Here is a 16,115-nt window from a genome sequence, read left to right as displayed (position 1 = left end):
ACACCGGAAACACACGCATCTAAACAGCGGTGCCACTACCGTCACATTTCTGTTCTTCTGTTGTCTGCATGTGTCAGCTGGGATTTTTCAGCCAAATCAACGGATAGAACGTGTTTCGATAAATTGAAACGTTGTAGATCCTCTTTTTTACCCATTTTCTTACCCGTTTTTTTCTGGATGAAGGAATTAATCCATAGAAAGTGAACAAAACTGTAAACTGAAGGTTTGAGGCTTCGTTTGTGGCAGTAAGTGGACTGGACCTTGAGGATGTTGGTCTTTGACTTAAACGTTACATTACTTGTTTTTTTGTGTGTGTTTTTTATTGAATGTACTGGTACTCAATTGTGTTAAGCAGCATTGTAGTTATATTATTAGGAATACGTTATTAGTCAAACATAGCTTCACTTCAGCTAACTGCTGTGTCTAATTTACATTCATCTCTAATTTTGTTTAACGTCAGGTGAAAATGGGAAAGAAAAGGGGGAAGGACAAGAGCTCCACACAGGACGATGACATTGACATGGAAGGTAAATAATGTCATAAGTTAGGCAATTATAGAATATAAAAAACATTATCACCGTCTTCATGACATATGGCAACCCGTAGAAGGCCTCGGGTGACCTTGCTACACATGTTTTCTATCTTTATAGGTCCATCCTGCAGGCATATAAAAAAGGGAACAGATCAAACTATTTTAAAGAAACTCTCAGGGAATTCTGATTGGACGAGTTGCCAGGATTGTAAGCATGAAGAAAATAGCAGCAGCACCGTGCCACAAGATGCTGATGAGGAAAAGGAAACAACAGCCATATGGATGTGCTTGAAATGTGGCCATATAGTGAGTTTATTCAACCCATTTATCATTCAGGTTTGTAAAGTGTATGAAGTGACTTTTTGCTAAATAACCAGATGCATTTTCTTCTACCAGGGATGTGGACGCTACTCCGAGAACCAGCATGCCAATAAACATTTTGAGACTCCTCGGTCTGATCCACATTGCCTGGTTATCAGTTTGGACAACTGGAGTGTGTGGTGAGTATGTTGCTGTTGTGTGATAATGACAGTGGCATACTTTGTGTTTTTAATTGAGAAGTTCTTGTTCTTTATTGATGTGTTTACAAACTTGCAGGTGTTACATATGCGATGATGAAGTCCAGTACTCTAGAACTGGACATTTGGCTCAGCTGGTGACCAACTTAAAAAAGCTCAATTCTGCAGATCCTATCAAAAAACAACAGAAAAGTAACCCCATCTATTATTATTTTTTAACTGTACTGTTGGATGTGCATGTCTCTATCACCATGTTGTATTTGGTTATTTAGGAGTGAAGGAAGAAGACAGCCCCTTGGAAGTTGATCAGAAGACAGAGACTGTAAAGACAGAGGAAAGTGAGGAAAATGTAGACAACAGTCAACAAAAGAAAAACACCAAGAAAGAGAGTGTTGAGATATCAAAAAAATCTGGTACATCTGCAGACAACATGGTTTCAGTAAAGGGACTGAGCAACCTGGGAAACACGTGTTTCTTTAATTCAGTCATTCAGGTAAGATGGTGCTTTATAGGATGTCAATCTTGAATTGTAATGAGAGAAGTCGTGAATTATAGTTGTGAATTTTTGTTGCTGTCATTGTGTTTTCCAGAATCTTTCTCAAACACAACTCTTAAGACAGACTCTCAGCAAAGTGACAAAAGAGAGTATTAGTCTTAACATTACACCTGATGCCTCCTCGGATCTGGTCAGTTGTCATTATTTTTTAAATATATTTATTATGAAATGTAAAGATGTCTAATTTACACATTGTATTACTTAAATACTTTTTGTTCTTATGTGTGCAGGCACCTATTACAATGCAGTTAGGTCAACCTGGATCCCTGACTTTGGCTATGTGTGCACTACTCAATGAGATCCAGGAATCTAAAAAGGGTGTGGTTACACCGCGGGAGTTGTTCACACAAGTTTGTAAAAAGTGAGTGTGACTACAAGTTGAGATGGTGCTCAGCCATTCAGATGTGCTTAAATTGTAGTTCCTAGCATCACTGCATCAAGTGTTCTTCATTGTCACCTCTTATTTCTGCAGGGCTGCCAGGTTCAAAGGATTTCAGCAGCAAGACAGCCAGGAGCTGCTACGCTACCTTCTGGATGGCATGCGAGCTGAAGAGATCAAAGTAAACATTTAGTTTTGAATGTATCTCTCTATATATCCCATTGGGGAAATATCTAACTGTCCAAATGGCTATGTGTTACACTTTGACAGCAGAACAGCACTGCAGTGAATACATTGAGAATGAACAAAGAGCCAGCTGATATGTATTGCCCAGTGTTTCAGGCGTATTGTCACCAAGTCATTCAGATTCTAAATTCACAAGTCTAAAGTCACAAGTCAAGGACATGCTATGTGTGTAATGCAAAGACTTGTGGCTAAATAGCACTTGTTCCCTCTCATTTAATGAACTGAGGGATGTTGTTCTCCTAGAAAGGTTCTCTGATAGGTTGGTCCATTTTCACAGAACAAGAATGCAATCAGCGTGAAAAAACTGAAATGAATATTCTGTTAAAATATTGTACATCTTATTTATACAAGACTCTTTTGTTTTATGAAAAGGTCATTTTTATAATTTACATTTAAAGATTGTCTTTGTATTGACAGAGAGTAAGCTCAGGGATCATGGAGGCATTGAAAGAATCAAAAAAAGGCACAGATGGACAGCAGCTGAAAACACTAGTTAAAGGTAAGTAACTGGCATACTTTAATAAAGTAGTTTAAGCAAAATAAATTAAAAAGTGTCCAATATTGCTACACCTAATAGTTAAATATGGTCCTTTAACAATGAATGACTGATTTCAGAGTACGAAAAAAATGGATTTCCAAAAAACATTGTGGACCAAGTTTTTGGTGGGGAAATGACCAGCACTATAATGTGTCAGCAGTGTAAAACGGTATGTATTGTGGCGAAAAATATAGGATCACCTGTTAGTATTATGTCAATAAGCTAAATGTGCATGCTTTGAACTTACAGGTGTCTGTGGTCACAGAGATGTTTTTGGACCTTTCCCTTCCTGTTTCTGATGAGGTAAAGATTGTTTTGTTGTCGAGTAATTGCTTGTTCATATTTTATTTGAGTTGCACGCATTTTCCTTCTTGTGACTACATCTTGCAGGCGTATAGAAAGAAGAACCTGAAGAAAGCAGTTCGGAACACCAGTGAGTCGAGCCAGGATGACGAAAACAGCCCTGCTTTGACAAACGGGAATGATGACATTCCCACTGGGTCTGGCAGCAAGTACCAGCAGAAAAAAGCAAAGAAACAAGCAAAGAAACAGGCTAAGGTACATCAATTTGAAAAAAAGAGGTGTTTCAATTTTTTTTTCCTTAATTCATCATTTTAATGGATGCATGTTGAATGATTGTGCAGAATAAACATATTTAATTTTCTTGGCTTAAAGCATCAAAAGAGACAGCAGAAGATTGAGGACAGAGTCACCTTGGACAGTCTCTCATCTCCGGGCCACATGGAAAGTGATGAACAGACCAATCCTACTGCAGACACAAAGGACACGGAAAATGCTGACAATGAGACTTACAAAGAGGCCTCACCAAGTGAGGAGAAGTCTGCAGAAATCAGTGTGTCTGAACAGGACCAGAATAACCTTGACCCAGTCCAGGATGAAAAGGACAAAGAGGAAGAGGAGGAGAAGGTGGAGGAGGAAGAGAAGCAGGCTGAGGATGAGAAGAAGATGAAGGAGGAAAATGAGGTGATCGACTGCGACTCATTAACTACGTCACCAGTCGGCAATCGTTTCACCGTCTTATCAGACGAGACGCACTCAAAGAACAGCGTCTTAGACGATGACAATATATCTGACATGGATCAGGAAAGAGAAGGGGACACACAGCTGGTGAGTGAAATGGAAAAAGTAACTCTGGATGAGGCCTTCATAGAAGAACCTGATGCCTTGGATACAACTATGGAGAGTGAAGATGAGCCACTGGAGGCTAAAGGGTACACCGTAGTAAGTCAGGACCCGGAGCTGGCCTTCCGCACTCTGGCTACCAGGAAAGCCCCTGAGAAACAGGAGTGTTCAGTCCAGTCATGCCTTTTTCACTTCACAGAAGTGGAAACCCTTACGCAGAACAACAGCCTGCTATGTGTCACCTGCACGAAACGGCAGTCAAACAAAGACAAAGCTGGAGGTATGTGGGGTTTTTTTGGGCAGTGGGGTACCACAAAACAAGCTCTTTTTTTATTCTCTATGCAACTCATTTTTACATTTGTTAATCAATGAAGTTCATCTTCATTATTTGTGCTTTGATTAGGATCCAAGAAGAATGTCTACACTGATGCCTTGAAGCAAATGCTGGTCTCCTCTCCCCCACCAGTGCTTACCCTTCATTTGAAAAGGTTTCAACAGGTAAGACTGTTGAAGAACAGTTAAGCATGTATACACTTTCTATCCTGTCAGCCAAGTTGTTATTTACCCAACTGTGATCCAAATATTTAAAGAGAATAATGCTTTGTTTAGTCTTGAGACATTTCTTTTGTCTTTTTAAAATGTAGTGAAGCACTTGATTTAATGGAATTTTAATGATACTTTTGTTTTTCCCTCTAGAATGGATACAGCATTTGTAAGGTGAACAGACATGTCCAATTCCCCCTGATACTGGATCTAGCTTCCTTTTGTGCGGTTAAATGCAAGGTAAATATTGGGATTGACAGCGTTTATTCATTATTAATTCATGTATAAACCAATGTTAAATGAATCATTGTTTTATTGTACTCTGAGCATTAACCTGAGTTGTTTCCAAACAGAACTTGACAGGGGAAGAATCTCAGATTTTGTACAGTTTGTACGGCATCGTAGAGCACAGCGGAACAATGAGGTCGGGTCATTACACAGCGTATGTGAAAGTGCGACCTGAATGCCATAACACCTCATCCAACGGATTTACAGCTGAAGGCACGTGTAGGCATGACAATCAATAGAATAATAACTTGATTCTAATGTTTTATGGATCTCTCAACTAACTCATCACTTCTACTTAGGACCTGTAGAGCCACCCAGAGGATCCTGGTTCCATATCAGCGACACAAGTGTTCAGCCTGTGAGCCAGAGTAAAGTCCAGAGTTGCCAAGCCTACCTCCTCTTCTATGAAAGAATCTTCTGATCGAATGGTGCCTCATTACTCAGGAAATCCAACAAACCGACTTGCTGCTTCTGCTCCACAGGATAAGGGATTTGTCAGTGACTGTGATGAAATTATATTGATTACACAGAATGAACATTTGAAACAAAGTTTAAGATGTTCATCGCAAGGGTTTCACACAATGTTTCAATTATTAAACAGGAACTGCTGTATGTTTCTCATACTCAGTGAAAATGGTAAGGTGTGCAATGAATGTCAGAATAGACATTGGACAGATTGTGGTGTTGGATTTGTTCGCATTACAAAAATCAATTTCAGTAGGAAAATGAATTGTTGGGGGAACATAAATTTGTAAAACATATTTGTCTATTTTTATGCCATGTAATGAAATCATAATGAAATGCTTAAAAATTGGATTTTGATCCCTGGTTTGGATTGTTTTTCTGGTGCTTTCACTGAGCATGCGCAGTACGTGCTGACCAATTGTCACATGACGAGAGGAAAGTCTGCTTCCGGATGTATAGAAACGTCTTTACTCAAAACTCACCAATGGCAATGTTATCAAGCTGACATGACAGGTCAGTAAATATTTAGCCTTTTTGTAAATGATTACAAGTTTCTGTTGAGAAATATTTTAGTTTTTAGCCAACCGGAAGATGTGTTCGCTCGGTACAGTCGCTAACCGAGCCTAGCGTAAAGTCGTTCCGTTTGTGTATTATTTACAACCCTTAACGCTACATTTGTATCGTGAAATGTGGATGTTAATCGTTGCGCCTCTCCCGCAGGCCCAATTGGTTTTGTAACTTGGCTAAACATGAGTCAGCGTTTTAACTTGCTGCCCAAGTTAAAATGAAATCTATCCTGGCTGCTGGAGCAATGGACGTTGAGTTCCGTTTCGTCAGACAGCTGTCTACCTAATTTAATCCAGTCTGTACAATGTTCACCGTCGTTTATATGTTTTACTCGAGAGTTTGGAGCATACAATTGTTTTGAATGAGAAGGCACAGTGTCTTGCATAAAGGTAGGTATTTTATGCTGACCAGTTAAACACTATTAATAATGATGTACTTCTTCTTATGGCAAAGTGTTATTCAACAGTAAAACAAAAAAGTAACATCCAGTTGCACTAGTTTTGCATGGTTGTATTACAGTTTTTACCTTTGTATATGTTTTGAGTTATTTTAGTAATGCCACTAAGAAGCAGATCAGATTCCTTGAAATATTTACCCTCCCTATGAAAATGTGTATATGATGCAAAACATCCCTTGCTAAGGACTGAATTCACTAGGGCTGCAACAAACAATTGTTTCAGTATCAATTTATCTATGAAATATCAATTAAAATTGTTGCAGATTAATTTTCTGTCAACAGACAGATTAAATGTTGACTGATCACTGCAGCTAGAACCCATACTGTGGTACATTTTGACAAATGGTGTTTGATATCTTTTGACTTCCCCCTGCTACCTCTGTCACACAGGTGGAGCTTTTTAAACCATGTCTTCCCAAGCGCCTCGCATGTCAGTGTTCACCTTTCAGTCTGCGGTGCACAGTGCCCATGTTCTCCAGTGTCTGGATGATCAGAGGCAGCAGGATGTGCTGTGCGACGTGACAGTGGTGGTAGAAAACAGGAGTTTTCGGGCCCACTGCTCTGTCTTGGCTTCCTGCAGTGAATACTTTCACAGCCGGGTCACCAGACAGAATCCCATCATCACCTTGCCTGATGAGGTTGGTGTGCTGCTGTTTATCTTGAGGATTTGTGGAAAAAAATAACACTGACACAAACAATAATCTGTGCGTGGATTTACTGTTGCAATTTTTTATTTATGAGTATTCAAGTTTTCCGGGCAAGGATATAAGGCATTTCTTTACTTGAGCACACTCATGACACAAGTCACTTCAGATTGTCCATTATCAGCTCAATATTAATGAGGCACTTTAGGCCTCCTGAAAGCAGAGAGCTCCCCAATGAGAGGCTGCCAAGTAAAATGTGTGAATGGCTAAAATGTTACATTACAACTTGAGAGCTGCAATATATTTATGCAGAGTGTAGAAGCAAGAACAGCCACTAAAAAGTTTCTGAACAAGGCCAAATTGTCAACACTTGGAGTAGGAAGCTTTTCTGCAAGATGTGCCATGGAAAATGCAGACACTGCACTATCTATTTTGTCCAGCAGTAGATGTTGTTTTGCAACATGACTGTTGGTCTAATTTGCAGCCCTTGCAATGTGACTCATGCCTGTGCACAAACATACAGCACAAACAAAGTCTGTGACAATAATAATTTTGTTTTGGGAATAGGATAGCACCATGCTGTTTTGAGCGTTGTTTTTTTTTATTGATTTGTGGTACCCAATGAGCTTTATGCTCTTGTATAGACTACACAAGTTATATGTTTCAAGGCATGTATGGAACAGCCCTAATGATCTGAATAGCCAACGTTCCTTAGCTGGTCATATTAGTTTATTATGTTGACAGTATGATGTTTTATGCAATCTTAACAGCTGCCTTTCTTTCCCTCCAGGTAACGATTGGGGGATTTGAACCTTTGCTTCAATTTGCCTACACATCAAAGCTACCCTTCACCAAAGAAAACATTCATGCCATTCACAGCAGTGCTGAGTTTTTAGGATTTCATGATTTGGAGTCGGCATGCTTTGATTTCCTCATCCCAAAGTTTTCTGAAGGCAAACGAACGTCACAAGAGGTCAGGCGTAGAGGCTGTTGTCTGAGCCGGGATCCCAATGCCAGATTTAGCATGGGCGCAGAAAGCGGCCAACCAAAATCATTGGAGTCACACAGCTCAGTGCCTTCAAGAGGGGATGAACAAACAGATTTCCCATCACAGTGTTCTCAGAGTATACAGGGTGAGACAAACAGCAGGGAAGAACACTTTTGTTTGGAGAATTGTGGGCCCCAAATGCCCCCCTTATCTTTGGAGTTAACAGCAAATGGTGTGTGCCCCATCTTGGCTTTGCCATGCCCAGACTCTGACAAAGTAGATCATCTCTCTCAGTTCTGTGAAACAGACATTTTAGATATAGGCGATGTTAGTAGTTTGGCAGATTGTGGCTTACCCTGTGAGTCGTCAATCCCAGTGGATAGGAATCTGCCTGAACTCATTGATCCGGCAGTCAGTGATGTTGAGCAGACTGTGGAGACGCTTGGTGCTGAAACCAACTGCCACCCTGGTTCATGTCCACTCAGCACATCAGAGGCAGATGATTGCCATGAGTTATTAGAGCAGAGTAATACTGGCCTTGAACAGAAAATGGGAGGTGATCTTACAGACCCTACAATATCTTCTCAATGTCACGAGGAGGGAAACGGGGAGAGGAGCAGGGTGGAGAGGGAGGTAGCAGAGCATCTGGCAAAGGGATTTTGGTCCGACCTATGTCCATCTCAGGCTCAACCACTCCCTCTGGAACCAATAAACCAAAACAATCTTGCAAAAGCATCAGACTTTCATTGGCTTAAACAGCTGGACTTGAGCTCCAGTGTAGGCGATTGTCCCTTCCTCAGGGACTTTGAGACGGGTGATGACCCGGCCCCATGCGCCGAAAGCCTGTCCCAGTCAGAGAAGAGCCCCTCCATGTCTTCCTCCCTCAACTCTGGGGACGACTCAGACCTGGACACAGATGGAGATACTGAAGCCAACAACAAAAGAGCAGCAGAGGTCATTTCGATACACAGCTAATATTTGGTTTTTAATAGTTGATATTAAGTAAAATAAATGCAACTCTAACAATGTACTCTTCAGATCCAGCTCCCCTTTCCTGTGGGGCAGATCTCAACCTTGAGCCGCAGTGCCTTCCAGCAGCTGCTGAGACACCATCACTTGACTCAAGATCAGCTTGAATTTGTCCACGATGTTCGTCGACGAAGCAAAAACCGTGTGGCCGCACAGCGCTGCCGAAAGAGAAAACTAGACGGCATATATCAGCTAGAATGTGAAATCAAAAAATTAGTAAGTTCCCTTTTAATACATCTTATATTCTTTAAATGTTGGAGAACATGATGTGATTTTGTAGCTTCGTAACCATTATTGGCCTCTATTGGTGAGTATGATTTGCAGCAATTTTGATGGAAGTACTTTTATCCTGCTAAAAAGGTTTCTGGCACAGCCACCACCCCTCTTTGCCCCTTTTCTTCATTTACCATAAGCATTAGAGGTCAGTATACAAAGTCATTTGAACACAAATCCAAGAGAATTTATCTAAGGCCTCTCAGGCAAATTTGTGATTTTGGGCTGTAAAAAATGAATTGAATTGAATATTGGAAAAGTAATGAAAAACACCATAATGATAATGCATAAACATATTTTGTTTTAGCTCCAATGCGCTTTATTTATCTGAGTCCTTTACTGTTAAGTGTTTTTAAATGTGCGTAGCTTGAGGAGGGGTAACGTGGGGGGGGGCGGGGGGGGGCGGTAGCCTTTGCTGCACAGCTAACTGGCAGGGTTATCATATGAGTAGCCCTGAACAAAATGTGCACTTATCAACCACTTTACTCAAAATGTCAATGTCTAGATGAGGAACACCAGACAAAAACTATTTGTTACAGCATGTGAATGCATCATGTCCCCCTCCTTCGATGATATTACCAGGCTGTAAATTCTGTATGACTTTTATACATTTGAATGGTAGATTTAGGTTGACAGATTTACACACTGGACCAGACCGAGCCTTTGAATTTTAGATACTGTTGTCTGATGGAATAATAGAAATGGAAGTAAGAAGCATAATAATTAAGATCCTTTGATTTGTACCTTTTGCGTGACCCTTTAATTTCACAGTTAGCTTCAGGTTGTTGTTTTTTTTGTACCAAACAAGGCATTTTATGATGAAGAGTTGAGGAAGTGAGTGCACTTAACTGTCATTCTCCCTACAGAAAAGTCAGAAAGACCGGCTGCTGCACGAGCGAACCGATCTGGTGCACAACCTGGAGGAGACGCGTCAGAGTCTGTGCGGGTTATGTAAGAGCGTTAGCTTGGAAACCGGCTCTGATCAGGACCACTTGCAGCTTCTTGCCAAGGTCTCCTCACCTGACTCCACCATCTCCTCCCCTCGCATTTTGCTTAAAGAGGAGTCGTCCCAGATCACTATCAAAGTGGTTGATTCTTCAGAGTGTGACCCAAGCAAGCCACCGGCAGACTCGGTTCAAACTGCTGCACCAGACGCTGGCGCACTGACAGAGGAGGCAGTTTCTGTCCCTGCATCTCTGCTCAATGCCTGCTTGGACATGAACACCAGTTTATAATTGGACTTAATTTCCATTGTCATTTCTAACCTTGCAGGACCACAGAGCAGGCGGTGGAGTCTGAGTGTATACTACAATCCCTTTTCTGGATATATACGCTTGTCTGTATTTTACTGAATGATTTTCGGTCGGACATTAGTATGTTAAAGTGGCATAGAACAATTTAAAATGTCCTTTGCGGTATTCCTTATATGCATTTCACTGTGGTAAACACAGAATCTAGTGTTCGCCATTTGGAAAGTGCAGAAATTTATCCCAAATGTTTTGCATTTTTTAAATGAGGAGGACGTCTTTAAAATTAAGTTTAATTAATTAAATCAAGTTTTTCTAAATGAAACTCATAACCTGACTGTTTTGTTGGCTGAAATAATTCTTACACAAGCATTAACACATTTATGAAAATAAGATGTTTCTTTTCTTTTGAGCTCATTCATTATATTCATCATCTTTCTATTCTTAACACTGTATGTATTTTCTACCACTATCCTGTTTTTCTGATTAATTATGTGCAGCACTAAAATAACCTTTTTTTTCTTTCTATTGGAATTGTTACAGCTAACATGTATTCTCAGCAGCATTATTTGAATGCCAGTACATAATTTTAATGAACAACTGTCAGCTTCTCCTGATGTTTGAGGATTAGTTAAAGTGTTACAGGGGAGCACAGGAAATTATGATATCTGATGCAAAACGTGCCTTATGCGGTAGTATAGTATGAATACAGGCAGATAAAGGCAATCTTTTTATGATCTCAAGCACTGTTGCACATTAACCCAGACCCCACATTGATGGCATTATTTTACATCTGGCTTCATGTTGAGTATTTTGTATTAAATGCTTTCATGGATTACAGATTTAAATAAACAACATTTTGTACCATTCAGCGTTGTTTTTTTCTATCAACAGAAATAATATCCACCCACCAATGATGCACAGTACCACAGTTTGGCCAATAGATGGAAGTGCAACTCAATGAACCTCATCAGCTATACTGACCCTCAATTGACTGCAAACGGAGATACAACTTTTGTCAAACAAAAAAAAACAACCTGAAACATGTAGTGTCACTGATGTCAGACTGTTTAGTCATCAATGGTGAACATGATGTAATCAACATAACAAACTGGAAAGTTGAGATGGAGCTGTAAATGAGGAACAGGAAACTGATTCAGAACTTCTTGCACAGCTATTAACAAAATGACTGTCTCCTAAAGGTCACACAAGGATGATGTTTTATCAACATGGATTAATAAAAAGCTCCATGTAAACCACCGGATAGCAACATGATCGTGGGTAATAATACTGCTTGTATCTTGTAGTTTGAAATGAACAATTATTTGATCTGCAGTGCGACAGATAATCATGATGAAGACTATAGATGGGACTAAATCAAGAGTGGAAATTAAAGGCAGACTCAGTTGAGGCTGATAAAGTGAACTATAAAGAGTGAATGTATGCAGTAACAGTGCAGACAGGAAGTTGGATAAAGTTAAGTGTGCCTGACAGCCATTCCTGTAACCCAGCAGTGCAAACTGAGTAATAGATGTAATATGTATGTGAGGAAGATGCCTCCCCAAACTAACACAGACTTATAATTATACAGTGGAACATAAAATGCAGTGTTTGAATATGTTTATTTATTGTACTATAAATCATTGGGTTTTTTATTTAAACAAACAGCAAAAACAAGTCATTATTAAACCAACTCTCCACATACGACACCTGCAGCTGTTGCGTAAATAGCCTGCGTTTGGCATGTACCAAAACTGTGGCAGATAATCCTCTCTTGGCTATGAATGTCTACTACTATTTTGGGTACCAGTAAGTGGTGTTGTTTGGACTGACAGGTTTACCATTAATCATGATAAAGTATTGCACATAAATTGCTAAAATAAATCTGATATATAAGAAACGAGGTTCTGATGCTTCCTTTGACAAGAGCAGCGCTTTAGCTACCGGCAGCATGCATGTGGTTACGTTTCAAAGAACTTACATTGAAATCTGTTGTTGAACTATTTCATCGTCATCCAATGAAAATAAGAAAGTCATACAGTTTGAAGTATTTCATAATATTAGTCCTCTTCCTTTCGTCACAGCAGCCTTAGTAGACTTTATTTATTTATTATTTGATTTGTAACACATTGATGCCCATGTAAGCCATTTTAAATCGACGCACAAGTGAAATCCATATAATTACTAGCAAAAGAAACAGATTGATTGAGCGTGATGCTTACTTACTCATTACAAGCCACCTTCCCCACCTCTGGTTTTAGCTGCTTGTTGTTGTAAATATTTGTATGATAAATAAGACTGCAATGCTATGAAATTGACACACAAGTTTGAACAGAATAAGTTGCAACACAGAAGCAATCATGGTACAACTAAAGATGAATTCTATTGTTGGTGGTTTTCTGTGTCTGTAGACCTGTTTCATATTGAAAGTGTAATTACAGTATATCCATCATTGAGCTGAAATAGCAAACTAGGATAAAGATTTGTTAAACGTATTAAGTTAATGGAGTGCAGGGAGCTGTAATGTGAAATGACGCCGGTCTGAGCGCTCACTCTTATTTCAGAGTGGAGAAGAGCTTGGATCAGGCTTGGTAAAACAAACTAGTATTAAGCAGAACAGCCGCATTACAAAGGCACTTTTAACAGTGAAGAAGCTATTTGGTCAAGACATTTAAAATAGCTGCTTTAACACAGTGCTGAAGGTTACAGTGGTAATTACACAGGCAACCTCGAAGCCACCAATCAAACTCAAACCTATATTTCAGAAGTCAACCCTCATACACACTAAAAAAACAAAGCTTTGAAAAGTCGTGTTGTATCTAAATCATAGTCAAAAGGATTAGATGATGAAATTCCACAGAGACCATATCATGACACACATCTGTAGACAATCCTCAAGTCGATGTTTATCACAACTGGCATCACCTTCAAATACCAAAGCGCCCCAAAGCATTTTGAATTGGACCTGTTTTTGATATACCCTCCTCAGAAATTAGGATTCTTCCCCAGTGTTTGGGTCTTTTATTCACAGTTTGGATTTTGGAGCATTGTAGTGCAAAAAGTAAGATTATCCTCTTTTGCAAGCTACACAGGAAGAGAAACTTGATTTGAGGAGGAAGCAGCTGTGCGGCATGGCAAGGTCAGAGGCCCTTAATCCGCGGCCTCATTCATGCGAGATTAAAAACCTGCTCTGAGTTCTGATTAAGAACGCAGGGTTAGAAGATTAAAGACCAGCAAACAAAATGAAAGCAGTTTAAGTCCAATCCTGGAATTCATCAGAATACCAAAACCTTAAACTGTCATTACAACGTGAGATTAATGCAAAGCCCCCTTGAACTCTGTATCTGTCTTGATATGTCTTCTGTGTCAGAGCTTGTATTTCCTTTTTTATCAAAAATCTAGATGAAGATTTCACACTTTGTCATTTCTCTGCAGCTCCCTTTTTTTTCCTTTTTTTATTGATCCTAATGAAACATTTTCAGTTTGAATTGGCCACACAATACATCATATATTTTATAAAGTGTTTATATATGTGACATATGTAAGGTTGCTCAAACCTGCAAAGGCCCATTTGAGTCGAGTGTGCATGTTCTCTCTGTGTTAGTGTGAGTTTTCTTCCTCTATCAGTCCAAAGACATGCATGTTAGGTTTATTGTTTATCGTAAATTCCCCCGTAAAGTGTGATTGTGAGTGTGAATGGTGGTTTGTGTTTATGTGTTAGCCCTGTGATTGACTGGCCCTCTGTGTCCCAATGTCAACTGGGATTGACTCCAGACCCCCACCCTCCTCCTCCCAATGATAAGCGCTTGAAGGCAGCGGATGGATGGGTTTACGTATGTCCCTTTTACCTACTTTACACAATAATTCCAGTCATTATCCTCTGACAGACAGACTCCACGGTACTTGGGTAGCAAGGATTAGGAAACAGAAGGTGAGGGGGAGAAACAAGGATTAGAAATAAAAACATCTGGATGTTAGTTCGCTTGCGAAAGAAGAGAATATATATGCTAATAAAATTGGCAAACGCGATTTAAACTGGACTACAGGAAAAGTCCAGTCTGCTCCAAGAGCGCGAGGCTAACACTGACCACAGAGATATCAGCCATCAAGTTGGTCATAAAAAATGGATCCATATATACTTTCATCATATGACAGACATTAGTTCAACAAAAAAGTACACAATCCAATGTTAGGAACATCAGAAGAATATAAATCAATAAAAAGTTCTCGACTTGATATTGAGTGTCTTCTCCTCTGCAACATCAATGCGCCAATTATTCAAAAAAAAAAACTTCCAGAGAACCTTTAGTAAACATTCTCTGAAATGTCTGTAAATGTTCCTGTAAGGTTTTCTTTTAGACGTACAGAAAACCTTAAGGGGTCATAACTGAAACTTTTAAAGAACCTTTAGAAGAAGAAAAAATGTCTGAGGTGTTATGCAAGGTTGTAAAAAAGTATTTTTTAGTAAACATTCAGAGAACCCTGAAGGAGTAATCCCTGAAGGTTCTGTGAAGGTTTTTTTTAAACCCCTACGTTTAGAGAACCTTCAGGAAACATTCTATTTAAAGAACCATTAGAAAACCTGCAGGGAACATTCCATTTAGAGAAAGATTAGAACTCATGCAGGGAACATTCCATTTAGAGAAAGATTAGAACTCATGCAGGGAACATTCCATTTAGAGAACCATTATATAACCTGCAGGGAACATTCCATTCGGAGAACTATTAGAAAACCTGCAAGGAACGTTCCATAAAGGTTTCTCTTAAGGTTCTTAAATGGCTGACCAAAACTTCCAAAGAACCTTCAAGGACTGTTCCCTGAAGGTTTTCTAAGTATTTTTCAAATTCTTCTTTGCTATTTTTTTGAGAAAAGTTAACTTTTCCCTCCACATTAAATGTCCTTCATGGACAATTCTTTGAAAGTTCTCTGAAAAATCCTGGAAGGTTTCAAGGAGACCTACAGAGAACCTTCAGGGAAGATTTCCTTCAGATAACATTTGGAAAAGCTTCAGGAAGTGTTCCCTCAAAGTTCTCTAAAGGTTCTCAAATGGTTCACAAAAAACTGTCTTTTACAGTTTTTCAAATCCTTCCTAAATCATTCAGACAACCTTGAGAAAATGTTCTCTGAGTGAACCTTAATTGATGTGCTGCAGTCACTATGAACTTATAAATGAATACCATAATACTGTAATCTCTCATTGAAATGAGAAAAGCTAGGAGGCTCTGCAAACATCAGATTAACAAACAGCTGGTTGTACACTGACAGATTATATTCACACTTGCTTTCTTGTGTTAACAGTCCTCGCTGTAATGGATTTCTAACACTAAGCACTGGCACAATTTGTACAAAGTACGAGATCTGTCAAAGAGGTTATACTATTTACCAGTCATGCCGAAATTCTTGGAATTTCATTTGGAGTCAAGAGCAAAGTGCCAAAGCTAAAATTATACCTGCAATTCTGCCAGCTGCATTGGTTTGTAATTAACTTACATTGAGTCATTTTTGCAGTGCAGAAAATATTCCCAAAATTAAAGAAAAGCTGCCATCCAGAGAACAAAGTGGCACACATGTGTGCTCGTGTTGATAGAGCACAATGCAATTAAACTCCAATTTGGCCTTCTTCGCAGAAAGAATATCTCTCTTTCAAAATAAACAGATCCCAAATGTTGTCAAATGTATTCCAAAGACGACCGTTTGACAT

At 39.4% G+C, this 16,115-nt stretch overlaps 2 protein-coding genes across 5 annotated transcripts; both read left to right on the top strand.

Annotated features, from left to right (window-relative positions):
* The first annotated feature begins 34 nt into the window (after positions 1 to 34).
* Positions 35 to 5,504, top strand: usp16 (ubiquitin specific peptidase 16). 3 transcript variants are annotated; one of them, XM_068584954.1, is made up of 18 exons: positions 35 to 245; positions 461 to 527; positions 651 to 838; positions 929 to 1,032; positions 1,130 to 1,242; positions 1,323 to 1,543; positions 1,641 to 1,736; positions 1,837 to 1,967; positions 2,079 to 2,166; positions 2,649 to 2,730; positions 2,847 to 2,938; positions 3,019 to 3,072; positions 3,160 to 3,327; positions 3,445 to 4,192; positions 4,316 to 4,410; positions 4,609 to 4,695; positions 4,809 to 4,950; positions 5,046 to 5,504. In XM_068584954.1, the coding sequence occupies exons 2-18, from the start codon at positions 467 to 469 to the stop codon at positions 5,162 to 5,164; spliced, it is 2,589 nt and encodes an 862-aa protein (XP_068441055.1). In that variant the 5' UTR covers positions 35 to 245; positions 461 to 466; the 3' UTR covers positions 5,165 to 5,504. The 3 variants fall into 3 exon arrangements, with proteins under 3 accessions (XP_068441055.1, XP_068441054.1, XP_068441056.1); XM_068584953.1 differs by having other exon boundaries at positions 4,809 to 4,956; positions 5,043 to 5,503; XM_068584955.1 differs by lacking the exons at positions 35 to 245; positions 461 to 527; positions 1,130 to 1,242 and having other exon boundaries at positions 715 to 838; positions 4,809 to 4,956; positions 5,043 to 5,503.
* A 90-nt stretch (positions 5,505 to 5,594) lies between these two features.
* Positions 5,595 to 11,272, top strand: LOC137790580 (transcription regulator protein BACH1-like). Of its 2 annotated transcripts, XM_068584957.1 has the most exons (6): positions 5,642 to 5,721; positions 5,929 to 6,164; positions 6,623 to 6,870; positions 7,667 to 8,818; positions 8,903 to 9,109; positions 10,033 to 11,272. In XM_068584957.1, exons 3-6 carry the CDS (start codon positions 6,640 to 6,642, stop codon positions 10,399 to 10,401), a joined length of 1,959 nt encoding a protein of 652 aa, XP_068441058.1. In that variant the 5' UTR covers positions 5,642 to 5,721; positions 5,929 to 6,164; positions 6,623 to 6,639; the 3' UTR covers positions 10,402 to 11,272. The 2 variants fall into 2 exon arrangements, with proteins under 2 accessions (XP_068441057.1, XP_068441058.1); XM_068584956.1 differs by lacking the exon at positions 5,929 to 6,164 and having other exon boundaries at positions 5,595 to 5,721.
* Positions 11,273 to 16,115: the final 4,843 nt, after the last annotated feature.

Source organism: Clinocottus analis, unplaced genomic scaffold, assembly GCF_023055335.1.
Source record: "Clinocottus analis isolate CAN_PGR_092001 unplaced genomic scaffold, fCliAna1.0.p SCAF_2, whole genome shotgun sequence".
Taxonomy (NCBI): domain Eukaryota; kingdom Metazoa; phylum Chordata; class Actinopteri; order Perciformes; family Cottidae; genus Clinocottus; species Clinocottus analis.
Note: the sequence above shows the minus strand (reverse complement) of the source record. Positions and strands in the feature narration are given on the sequence as shown.

What these genes read in the sequence shown, in the direction of transcription:
- usp16 (XM_068584953.1), top strand. Translation starts at nt 467, where the DNA reads ATGGGAAAGAAAAGGGGGAAGGACAAGAGCTCCACACAGGACGATGAC. An exon ending in TTCACACAAGTTTGTAAAAA is followed by an intron (nt 1,968 to 2,078) that starts GTGAGTGTGACT and finishes TTATTTCTGCAG; the next exon opens with GGCTGCCAGGTTCAAAGGAT. An exon ending in TGCGAGCTGAAGAGATCAAA is followed by an intron (nt 2,167 to 2,648) that starts GTAAACATTTAG and finishes TTGTATTGACAG; the next exon opens with AGAGTAAGCTCAGGGATCAT.
- LOC137790580 (XM_068584956.1), top strand. Translation starts at nt 6,640, where the DNA reads ATGTCTTCCCAAGCGCCTCGCATGTCAGTGTTCACCTTTCAGTCTGCG. An exon ending in TCATCACCTTGCCTGATGAG is followed by an intron (nt 6,871 to 7,666) that starts GTTGGTGTGCTG and finishes CTTTCCCTCCAG; the next exon opens with GTAACGATTGGGGGATTTGA. An exon ending in ACAACAAAAGAGCAGCAGAG is followed by an intron (nt 8,819 to 8,902) that starts GTCATTTCGATA and finishes TGTACTCTTCAG; the next exon opens with ATCCAGCTCCCCTTTCCTGT.